At 43.1% G+C, this 12,688-nt stretch overlaps 1 protein-coding gene across 1 annotated transcript in view; it reads right to left on the reverse strand.

Annotated features, from left to right (window-relative positions):
- The window catches only part of LOC103192411 (ribosyldihydronicotinamide dehydrogenase [quinone]-like), a 30,968-nt gene extending 19,200 nt beyond the window's left edge, over positions 1 to 11,768 (reverse strand). The window contains exons 1-3 of the mRNA XM_007935389.1: positions 11,762 to 11,768; positions 10,600 to 10,753; positions 2,276 to 2,286 (exon numbers count right to left, since the gene is read on the reverse strand). Coding sequence (XP_007933580.1) covers positions 2,276 to 2,286; positions 10,600 to 10,753; positions 11,762 to 11,768 — 172 coding nt within the window. The remainder of the gene's footprint in view (positions 1 to 2,275; positions 2,287 to 10,599; positions 10,754 to 11,761) is intronic.
- Between the last annotated feature and the right edge of the window lie 920 nt (positions 11,769 to 12,688).

Consider the following 12,688-nt stretch of genomic DNA (forward strand, 5'->3'; position numbering starts at 1 on the left):
TTCAAACCCACCAGCCACTCCTCGGAAGGAAGGTTGGGCAATCCTACTTCCGTAGTGATACTGCCTCGGAAACCCAAGGAGGGGTCGCTATGAGTCGGGCCGACTTGACGGCACATAATGACAACAACAACAACAAAATACATTAAAAGAGAGAGAGAGAAAAGAAAACTGGTGCCACTGTTGGTGATTATGTGAGGAAATAAACACTTTCAGACATTCTTGATGGGAGTGTAAACTGGTACAACATTCATTGCAAACAATTTTATATCTATGCAAATTAAAACTGCACATTCCCTTTAACCAGCAATTCTACTTCCAGATATACTGGCTTACATAGGAAAATAGAAATGTTCATGATTATTCATTGCAGCATAGGATCAGAAACAACCTAAAATGCCCTTTAGGCCCCTAAACTATGTCATCTCCACACAATGGACAATTTTGCACCAATAAAAAAGAAAGCAAGGTTGCATAACAATGTATATGACATGCTACTGAAGCCAAGTGGAGCCAATCCAGCCTGCATCCCCGGTTGAAGGCAGATAAGTAAATATGATAACTCAGTGCCTTAAGAACTGAATAGAATGAAAGCTCAACTATCACCCCCACCCTGGTTAAGGCAGATAGGACCTTGGTTGGAGACAAATGAGTAAACACGATAACTCAGTTCCTTAAGAATTTAATGGAATGAAAGGTCAATTTACACATTCTCTCCATGTTATCCCCTAGAAACAGGTGATAAGTATGTTAATGTGTTTCAGGAGACAACCTGAAAATTAACCTTGGCCCGTGGACATGCGCAGTGAGACAAACAAGAACAAAGTTGCTGGGAACTGATATTCTCCCCTCCTGTCCAAGCCCCAATCAGCTGATGACAGGAAGCCGGTGTGACTGATCTGGTGCACAAGCACACTGCATTAAAATTCGAGTGTCCCTTTAAACCAAGGAGAAGGAAGCTTCAGCCAATCCTCAGTTAATCCATGCCCAAATTCCTGAAGTTTTTACGATTATGTATAACCCACCTTTCCTGAAACTTACAAAAACTGTATCCCAACCTCCATTCAGGGAATCAGATTTGGGTACTGACCCCTGTCTCCTTGCAATGCTGTTTTGCAATAAATAATTTTCTCTCCTCTTAATTACTCAGTGTGTAAACTGTTTTGGCCTGATTGTGCACTGGGTGGGGACCTACGTTTGGTCTGACTTCAATTGGCGACCCAGTTGGGACCGATGTTCCCTGAGCCTCTGGCCAGGGCTTGAGGACTCTCGGATGGTGGAAATGGATGGACCCCTGATAGACTCTTGTGTGCACTCAGACACTGCTTTGTCTGAAGGTATGTAAGGGGTGCTGAGCCTGTGACCATCTGTAGCATCCTCGGCCACAGGCACATTTGTTTTCTTGAGAGAAGTGAAAATTATTCTGGGTTTGAAGATGTCTCCTGGGTGAGTATAAGCTGAATTCTTTAAAGAATGAAAGGGGAACTGACTGGGACATTTGAAGCCTTGGCAAAGACATCTCTGCAGCCCAGGTGTCTCTTAAGGATTTTATACTCTCGTCTGGTCTAGTTTTCTGGTTTGGTTTTTGTGTGGGTGAGAAGTGAAGTTTTAATCAAGATAGCCCATGTGTTTCTTAGGGATCCTTTACTTTGATCTGGTCTGGCTCTAGTTTGATTTTGTGTGTGGGTGAGAGTGCGGGTGCACAGCACCAGCGCAAAAGTTTCAAGTGAGAGTGAATGCCAGGTGTGACTGGAAAATGGGTAACCAAAGTTCTATATTGGAATGCAGCCACCTTGGCTGTATCCTGAAAAGCTGGGCTCATTTTGGCTTGGAGCCTATAAAAAGGAAAAAAAATGATATTTTTCTGTAACACTGTCTGGCCCCAATATTGGCTTGAGTCTGGGGATAGATGGCCAGAGAATGGGAGTCTGAACTATGATATTATTATGCAGTTAGATTCGTTTTGCAAAAAGGAACAAAAGTGGGAAGAACTGCTTTACATGGAACTGTTCATGGCCCTTTTTCAAAATAAGGGTTTACAGAAACAGTGCAGGGTGATGGTTGTACAGCCTAAAGGGAAAGTGGATTTTAACGGTGTCCTTCAGGAACTCTGAAGACCCTTACCTTGACTCCATTCCTCCCCCATATGCCCTTCCCCCATACTTCCCAGAGTCAAGAGACAACTCACCTACAACTCCACCATCTAAACCTAGGGAAGTTTTAATTCAGAACCTCCTAAAACTCCAGTGGTATTATATCCCTCTTTACCTGATAGCACCCCATATGTCCCTCAGGAAGTGGGTGCCTCTCAGGAAATGGTCTCCCCAGTACATACTCAGAGCAGTGTACAGTTTGGCCAGGGGTCTAATCCAGGCCCATCAGGGAAATACCTGTTACGGCAGGTTCCACCTGCCTTAGATTATCAAGTAAATCCTGGAGGTTTCATTTGGATTCATGTCCCATTCACCACGGCTGACTTAAAAAATACAATGCCCACTTACAGGGAGAATCCAAAGTGGATGGAGACTTTAATCACCTCCATATTTTCAGTTCATCATCCCAGTTGGGCTGATATTAATATGTTATTAACTACCTTGCTCACCCCTGAAGAGAGATGGATGGTATTAGAAAAAGCTAAAGAGGAAGCCATCAGACTTCACGACCTCCAGCCTGAAAACCTAGTCAGGGGCACCAGCCATCAGGCAGTGCCAGAAACAGATCCAGAATGGGATCCAAATGACCCAGGGGACCAAGCTAAGTCAGCTGATATGAAAGAATGCATTATTGTAGGGCTTCATAAGGGGGCCCAAAAGCAGATTAATGCTTGCAAAGTTCAGCAAGTACAACAAGGCCCCAAGGAAAATCCCTTTGCTTTCCTTGAATGGGTGTAGGAGGCCTACTGCCAACATACTGACACCAACCCAGATGACCCCCAGAACACTCGTAAGGTCAGCTTAAATTTTATAAGCCAGAGCATCCCAATATATGGTGCAAACTCCAAAAATTAGAAGGGGGACTGGGTATGAACACTTCTCAACTTGTAGAGGTTGCTTTCAAGATCTATAATAACTGAGACCAGGAGCTGGAGAAGCAGAAGCAAAGAGACATGAAGCAACAGGCTGCCCTGCTGGCTGCTGCCCTGGGAGGCCTGCCATGAAGTCAATCCTACCAGGTAAGTTCCCATGGGCCCCCAACAAATCAAAACAGAGCAAATCAAGCTTCTCCTCAAGGAGGCCAAACAACAAAGTTGGGGCCTCAACAGTGTGCTTACTGCAGGAAGGATGGGCACTAGAAGAGAGAATGCCCAGAACAAGCCCTCCAAAACCAACCAAATGGGGCCCAGCAGATGGTAAGCACAGCTGACAGCAATCAAGAATGATGGAACCCAGGGGTTCCATTGCAGACTGGCAAATTCCTATCTCCCACAAAGAGCCCTGGGTAGCAATGACTGTGGGAAAACAGCCCACTGAATTTTTGCTGGACACAGGGGCAACATACTCAGTCCTAAATGTCCCCAAGGCCCCTCTGTCCCACAAGACTACAAACATTACTGGAGTTTCAGGAAAAATTACATGTAAAAATTTTCTTCAAACTCTTGAATGCCAGGTGGGGAGTACTGTATTAACTCATGGTTTTTTATACGTGCCTGAATGCCCTGTTCCTCTGTTGGGATGAGACTTGCTAACCAAGTTAAATGCTCAGGTAACTTTCTCAGCTCACAAGCTCCAAGTGGATGTTAATCCCAACCAGGCATGGGCCCTGTAAGTGGCCCTCCTACAGTAACCTACTGCTGATCCCAAGACAGTACCTGAAGAAATTTTACAGCGAGTGAACCCAGAGGTGTGGGCTACAAGAGTTTGAGGCAGAGCGGTCACTGTGACACCTGTCAAGTTAGGACTGAAAACCAACTGCAAACCTACCAATTTCAAGCAGTATCCCCTGAAGAAGGAGGCTAAAGGGGGAATAAAACCCTTAATTGAGACATGTCCGGCACATGGACTGATTCTACCATGCCAATAACTATATAATACCCCTATACTTCCTGTGGGAGCTCTGGTAGCATAGTGCCTAAGGCACTCGACTGCTAACCAGAAGGCTGGCAGTTCAAACCCACCAACCACTCCCTGGGAGGAAGATTGGGCAATCTACTACCATAGTGATACTTCCTTGGAAACCCAAGGAAGGGTCACTATGGGTGGGATCCAACTCCACAGCAATGGTTTGCCTTTTTTTTTTTAATACTTCCTGTGAAGAAATCAGGCATGGGAGGGTACTGGTTTGTGCAGGACCTAATACCAATAAACCAGGTGGTGGAGGATATTCCTCTGGTGATCCTCAATCAATATACTCTGCTCACCACACTACCAGGAGACTAGACTTGGTTCACAGTTTCAGATTTGAAGGATGCCTTCTTCTACATTCCCTTTTGAAGACCCTAAGACAGGGACTGTCAGTTCTGTTGGACTGTCCTTCCCCAGGGTTGAAAAATTATATATATGCCATTGGGGAAGGCCTGAGAAGGGATCTGAGGGACTTACAGTTGCCACAAGGGACAATGCTTCAATATGTGGATGATATTTTAATAGCTAGTCCCTCTAAACAACTGTCCAATGAGAATACTGCAAATGTACTTAATTTCTTGGCAAAAGGAAGATATAAAGTTTTAAAGAAAAAGGCCCAGATCTCTGTTCAAAAGGTGAAATATTCAGGATTTGAACTGTCACAGGGCCAAAGAGACTTGCTGCCAGAATGGCAAGAGGCAATAACACGAGTTGCAATTCCAACTGTTAAATGTCAACTCCATGGGTTACTTGATATGGTGAGATTTTGCTGAATTTGGATACCCAACTTTGAACTTATTGCCAAGCCTCTTTACCAGGCAGTTCAAGGGAAAGACTCTGACCCCTTAGACTGGACTCCTGAGTGCCAGTGAGCCTTTGAACAAATCAAAGTTAAATTGGGATCTTCACCGGCCCTAGGGCTCTGTTCTTGTTACCTAGTGCCACTCTGACAAGAATATATACCACAAATGGGATGATCTTAACAAGCAGGAGTTTATGCTTACAATTTGGAGGCTTTAAGTCCAAGTTCAAAGTGCCAGGCTCTAGGGGCTGGGTGAAAGCTCCTCAACCTTGGGGTCCAGTTCTGCCTCCTGCTCCTGGCGCACTGGATCTAGAGGCGTTTCTTCACTCAGACAGCTGCTGGCTGCTGAGGCTGAGAAACCCCAAGGTTGACAAGTAAAAAGGCACAGTCCCGATGTTACCAAACCACAAGGCAGGCCATTAACTTAAGTCCATTGTAAGTCCCAAGGTCAGCAGAACATAGCAGGCTGCTGAGCAATGACATGACTACATGTAGGGTCCAAGTGTGCCAAAGGCTAGAGACCATTCCTAAAGTTTCTGCTTATATACAGGAAGCAGACCACATACCCAAAGGCAGCTACTCAGCTGCTCACAGTAGATTCCACCATGGAGTTGATTACCAGTCTCATCATGGGGAATACTACATCCAGCTGCCCAGCCACTCAACCAGGCCTAGCCAAGCTGACACAAAAACTTAACTATCACAGGCTCTATGACACTCAAAAACCATTTGAACTATTCATGCATGAGAGACAGGGAGTGGCACTAGGAGTCCTCACTCAAAACCTGGGCACATGGAGGTGACCTATAGCCTACTTCTCTAAACAACTTGACCCCGTGGCCCAAGGATAGCCCACTTGCATGAGAGCTGTGGCTGCAACCTGTGGCTTACTGAGTGAGGCTGAGAAGTTTACTCTGGGCCAACCCACTACTGTCCTAACTCTTCAGTATGTACTCTCTGTGTTAGAGCAAAAGGGAGGACTCTGGTTAACAGCAGGCCAGCTTGGAAAGTATCAGGCAACCTTACTTGACAACCCCAATGTCACCCTGAAAGCAGTGTCTACCCTTAACCCAGCCACATTTGCTCCCAACCACAGAGAATGAGGGACCAGAACATGACTCCCTAGAGGTGACTGAGGAAGTCTACTCCAGTCATCCCAACCTAAGTAATCAACCATTAGACAATCCATACTTGGAACTGTTTGTTGATGGAAGTAGCTTTGTAGAAAGTGGCATCCACAAGGCAGGATATGTTGTAGTAATTATGTGAGACTAAGGAGGCCAAGGTGCTGCACCCAGGAACTTCAACACAAAAGGTAGAATTAATTGCTCTCACCTGAGCCCTACAAATAAGTACAAGACAATGGGTGAACATATTTATGGATTTGTGTTACTCTTTTTCTATACTTCATGCTATGGTTCCATATGGATAGAGTGAGGCCTATTGAATTCAGGAGGAAAAGAAATTAAATATGCAGAGAAACACTCAAATTATTAGAAGCAGTCAACCAGCCTATGGAAATGGCAGTAATGCACTGCCCAGGACATCAGAAAGGAGATTCCTTAATAGCTAAAGGTAGACACCTGGCAGATACTGCTGCCAAACACACAGCCAAAACCAAAACTCTTATAACATTGGTGGTGGCCCTAATTCCTGATCTAGACCTTAGTGACTTAGATCCTGGGTATTCAGAAGATGATTTAACTCAAGCAGAAAATGGGGTTTTAAACAAGACCAAACTAAAAATAAGTGGATCCACAATGAACAAGGATTAGTCTTAATTCCTGCACACCTCATGTATGATGTTGTTTTAGCAGCTCATACCAGCACCCAAGGAGTTCTGGCAGCATGTGCCTAAGGCACTTGACTGCTAACCAGAAGGCTGGCGGTTCAAACCCACCAGTCACTCCTCAGAAGGAAGGTTGGACTCCATAGTGATACTGCCTTGGAAACCCAAGGAAGGGTTGCTATGACTGAAGTCTGACTCAATGGCACAGAACAACAACAACAACAACAGCCAGCACCCATTATGGGAGAGATGCCCTGTATGCTTGGCTAAGTAAACTTATTGCAGGACCAGAACTGTACAAAACCATCCAGCAGGTAACACAAGGCTGCTTGATCTATGCCAAGAACAATCCAAAGTGCAGCCCACCTCCAGTAGTAAAAGAAGTTCAAGCAAGAGGCCTAGGCCCATGTGAAGACTGTCAGGTAGACTTTACCATTATGCCTACAGCCCCCAGAAAAATCAAGTACCTAATATTCGTGGACACTTTCACTAGATGGGTGGAAGCCTTTCCCTGCCACGTGGAAAAAGCAACAGAAGTGAGTAAAGTCCTACTAAGGGAAATTATCCCCCAATTTGAGTTGCCAGTCTCAATTCAAAATGATAATGGGGAAGCATTTATATTCCAAATAGTCCAACAAGTAACAGAACTATTAGGCATTAAGTGGAAGTCACACTCCCTGTGGAGACCCCAATTGACAGAGAAGACTGAGAAGATGAACTATACTCTTAAGAAGACACTGGCTAAGATGTGCCGACAGACCAACTTACCTTGGATAAAGCTTTTACCTCTTACCCTGTTGTGGGTCCAGTTTTCCCCAGAAGCAGGCTTAATATGAAATCTTATATGGGAGACTATTTTCTAGAGTGTGGCACCCTAGTTATGCAGGAAAAGGGGACCTTAAAATTGTTAAAGAATTGGATATTTTAAAACATGTGCAAACTTTGTCTGCAACATTAAAGATTATTAACCAGTTTGCTTCCAGCAGGTTGTTGTATCCTACAGATACTCCCCTTCATAGCTTCTGTCCAGGCAATTGGGTCCTGCTGAAGGAGTGGAATGACTGGACTCCCCAGAGCCAGCTCCAGGCAAAAGGACTGGGCCTTATGAAGTATTGCTGACAACACATTCTTTAACCAAACTGAAGGGAGTCCACCCTTGGATACATCACACCCAATTGAGAATAGTACCAGACTACACTGAAGATTCTCCTTGACCTATAATTAAATTTTATTCTACAGGGAGTAGCCTTGTGGGACAGGGAGACTCGAAGGAACCTGACCAACTGAATATTGCATGCCCCAGCAACCTGCAGTGGAATATACTTGTGAATCCATCGAGGAACTTAAGGTTTTGTTTAAAAGAAAACCCATTCTAGGTTAAGACAACGAATGTAATTTTGATCAGCTCAATGATTGTTGTATCCCTACCCCCTTCTGAAGGAGGATGGAAGTCTAACACTCTCACAAAACAACAAATCCTACTAAACCACACACCTTAGGCTAATAATTGTTGGGTGTGTGCCCACTCTCTTTCACATGGAGCACAGGGTTTACCTATCATCCTGTCCCCTTATATTTAGAATACTGGGCTGGAGATGAAGGAGCCAATATAATCAATTCTAACAAAAGTTCCTCTGTGGTAAAATATGATGTATTAAGGTCTCAAACTTTGGCCACTTTATGTATACATTGGACTCCTTCTAGGCCAACAGCTTCCATAGGGTAGTGGGCACAATGTAACCAGACCTGGCCCTTTTATATGCCAAACCATAACTGGGTTAATGAAAATAGTGCCATTATAGAACATGACACCCTGGTTAGGAATATGTCTAATAGGATAGGCATCACTCTAACTAATCAGAGCATTGCTAGGGCTATTTTTCAGTTCCCCCCTACTGCTTATTCCCTCCACTATCTGGGGTTATCATTTGGGATTATATTGGTTATGTGAGCATACTGCCTTTAAAACTTGGCCAGCTAATCATGAAGGCACCTGCACTCTAGGATGGATCTGGGCAAGGGGAATGCATTTCCTGCCATTAGAAGAAGTTTTACATTCTGCCTGTCCTAGCTACCAACACTGGCGTAGCCCACCTGATCTAACTTGGAGTGCTTGGGAAAAGGCCGAAAAAATTTCTCCTCAGAAGGAAGGTTGGGCAATCTACTTCCATAATGATACTGCCTTGGAAATCCAAGGAGGGTTCGCTATGGGTTGGGTACAACTCGACGGCACATAACAACAACATGATGGGCGTGGGGAAAAATTATGATGACCTCCATCTTTTATACCAATTCATTCAGAATGTTTCTGTTTGTCTAGAGTCAGTAGCTAACTCTACTTCTGATATAACTTCTGCATTCCAAACTGAAATAACCTCTATCCAGACTGTTGTGCTTTGGAATCAAGCAGCCTTGCATCTTATGTTAGTAGCACACGGAGGGGTATATATATACATCAATGCCACCTGTTGCTCATTAGTTAATGCATCAGAAGAGATAGAAGAAGATCAAGAGGCTATTCATTGCACCATTCATAAATTGCAACAGGACAGGGAAACTATACGACATAATTTAACCCCCACCTTTGGAGTAGACTTTTCTTGGCTCACCTCTTGGTTACCCAGTTCAGCGTGGCTGAGATCCTTATTTGTTATAACACTCCTTATATTATCATTAACACTCTTTACTTGTTGTTGTATTCAGTGTCTACCTAACTGCTTATCTGTCTTCAAGCCCCCAAAATTACAAGCTACTCTACAGGCACCTGTAGTCTCTTCCCCCTCAACTATGGCCAGAAAATTCCAAGAGCTGTCTAAACTACAAGAGACTTACTAACCAAGGATTTCTGAGTTCCATCATCTTTGTCCCCAGTCACCAGGAAGTAGCTAGAATGAGTCAATGCCCCGTTCCCTAAGAATATGGAACAGTTACCACTTAAAGGAGGGATTGAAGCCAAGTGGAGTCAAAGTTCAGCCTGCATCCCTGGTTGAAGGCACTTAAGTAAATATGATAAGTCATTTCCTTAAAAACTGAATAGAATGAAAGCTCAACTATCATGCCCACCCTGGTTAAGACAGCTAGGACCTTGGTTAGAGACAAGTAAGTAAACATTATAACTCATTTCCTTAAGAATTTAATGGAATGAAAGGTCAATTTACAAATTATCTCCATGTTATCCCCTAGAAACAGGTGGTAAGTATGTTAATGTGCTTCAGGAGACAACCCAAAATTAACCTAGGCCTGCAGACATGCACAGTGAGAAAAATAGGAGCAAAGTTGCTGGGAACTGACATTCTCCCCTCTGTCCAAGCCCCAATCAGCTGATGACAGGAAGCCAGTTAGACTCATCCTGTGTGTAAGCACACTGCATTAAATATCGACTGTCCCTTTAAACTGAGGTGAAGGAAGCTTAGGCCAATACTCAGTTAATTCACACCCAAATTCTGGAAGTTTTTATAAATATGTATAACACCCTTCTCCTGAAACTTACAAAAACTGCATCCTAACCTCTATTCGGGGAGTCAGATTTAGGTACTGGCCCCCGTCTCCTTGCAATGCTGCTTTGCAATAAATAATTTTCTCTCCTCTTAATCACTTTGTGTGTAAACTGTTTTGGCCTGACTGCACACGAGGCAGGGACCCACGTTTGGTCCAACTTCACTACCACTTTTTCGTAAATGGAGTGAAATGGAAAATCACTCCTAACTGCTTGTGTAGCAGACTGTTTCTGGTATGAGATAGAAAAAAACTGGTAACAGTAGTTAGCATGGGAGCAGAGAAACCAGGGGCAAGAAGGATGGAGTGGGAAGAAGACCTGCACCATAAATTCTTTTGACCTGAGGATTTTATATCACGTGCAACTATTTGCATTTTTGGAAGCTTTATAAAATAAAAAAAAAAAAAAGTGTTAAAAATAAACAAATAAATAGAGAGTGTATTTATCACATGACTCACCAGTGGCCCTCGGCTCAAAGTCCATGGTATATAAATCAGACACTGTAACCATGCAGCCCTGCCTGCTCAGCTCATCCTCTGCCACTGACTTCAAGGATCCATCTAAAGAACTGGGGACTTGGTGCGCATTGACAATCAGCACTTTCTTACCTAGATCAAAAGAAGTAAATATGTCTCTTGAGCAAATCCTCTTTATCAAAATTCAGTGGAGATTAAAAAGAAAATCCAGTGTTCTGATCCATCACAGAGGCTGAAACTAAGAAAAATCAACCTATTTAATGGATGACAGCTTTAAATAATGAGTACTTTTTATTTGGTTATATCACAGCTCATCATTACTTGAGTTAATTAATACATAAAAATAAAATGGGTCAAAATTATGTCTCCTCAAAAATAAACAATTAAATCCTTTAAAAGCCTGATCTGATTTAATTTTCTTATAGGAGAAAAGTTAGTCCTATTTCCTAACAGCAACATGAAAAGCTGTGAGAAAATAATGGCTACAGAACATGAGGAATGTAACAATGTCACTGAATTGCACCTGTGAATTGGCAAATGTTTTGTAGTATATATATTTACAACAATTAAAAGAAAAGGGGACAGTGGTAAAGAAGCCATTAGAAATACATGGGTAAAACTAATTCTTAATCAAATAGATGGGCAGAAGTACTCTCCAAAGAAAGAAAAAACAAATAAACAAAGAAAAGGAACTGTAATTACTCTTTTGAGCTAACCATGTTGATAAGTGAGTAGTGGGTACATTTCCATGTTATATTGCTGGGTGGAAAAAACAAGTTGTAGAATTGTGTGTGTGATTATGTGTGTGTGTATCATGAGCACAGACCAAAGTGAAGATGGAATAATACCAAATTTTTTTTTTACCATGGTTATTTTTAGGACTCATTCAGCCAACTGAGCAGCCACTATGTCCCAGGGATTATTCTAGGGGTAGTAGTAGGGCAAAATGGGCATGGTCCTCACTTTCAAAGAACTTACATTCTAGTAGAGCCAAAATGGAGAATAAAATAATTCCAGATAGTGATCCATGTTGCACACAAAACTTCAATGCTTTTTGGATTTTATATAACAAGCAATGTATTCAATTTCTAATTAAAATTGCATTTATAAAAGTTTGACTCCTCTATAGCTAATAGTTACCTGACATGTTCTAGATAGATGGATTTTTTTTTTTTTTCTCTGAATACTACAAAGAGAAGGGTTTACTGTTGATCTTAGGCAGAGGAGAATTCAGTTTGGTGGCCTTGGGCTTTCAGAGGCAGCCAGTCTCCTGGGTGGGCCCAAAAATCTGAAAGAGAAAATAAACACAAAAAGAGGTAGAAATCCAGGTGGTGAAGTCAGATGAGGTGACTCTTAGGACTCAGTGCTGCTTCCTGGATGACATGCAAATGTGTCAGAGGAAGGCTTCTGGAAAATGTAGCAAGATGGCAAAGTGAATGGGCATTCCTATTTACTCCCCTAAAAACTGACCCACTGAACAACAAATGAAAAAAAAGCATCTACTAAGATCTCAGAAGTCTGCAGGGCAGCTAAGGTTTTGGATAGTTGGGTAAGTCCATAAACAGGGGATAAGAGTGAGGGTAACACAGAGGCTGAAAGAACCTACCTGTTAACATCAAGAATGCTCTCTTATCACAGCCATTTTTGGATGAGCCTTGTCATGCTCCAAACAGGGAAAACAGAAAAGGAGCTAATCTGAGGAAACTGTACCCTAATTTGTTTAAGCCAGTGCAAATTGGCTGTAGGAGTTTATGGGCTGCATAATTGGGAAAGGCTAAGGGAGACTAGGAGCTCTGGTAGCATAGTGGCTAAGGCACTTGACTGCTAACCAGAAGGCTGGCCGTTCAAACCCACCAGCCACTCCTCAGAAGGAAGATGGTGCAATCTACTTCTGTAGTGATACTGCCTCAGAAACCCAAGGAGGGGTCGCTATGAGTCGGGGCTGACTCGACGGCACACAACAACAACAAGGGAGACTGTGGCACTGTGAGAAAGTGCTGCTGAATATCACTGAGGGCTAAGACAAATGGACATTAAGACCAGGAGGAACTGTAAGGGCAGCAAGCT

Source organism: Orycteropus afer, unplaced genomic scaffold (assembly GCF_000298275.1).
Source record: "Orycteropus afer afer isolate SDZICR_OR568_19922 unplaced genomic scaffold, OryAfe1.0 scaffold00027, whole genome shotgun sequence".
NCBI classification, from domain to species: domain Eukaryota; kingdom Metazoa; phylum Chordata; class Mammalia; order Tubulidentata; family Orycteropodidae; genus Orycteropus; species Orycteropus afer.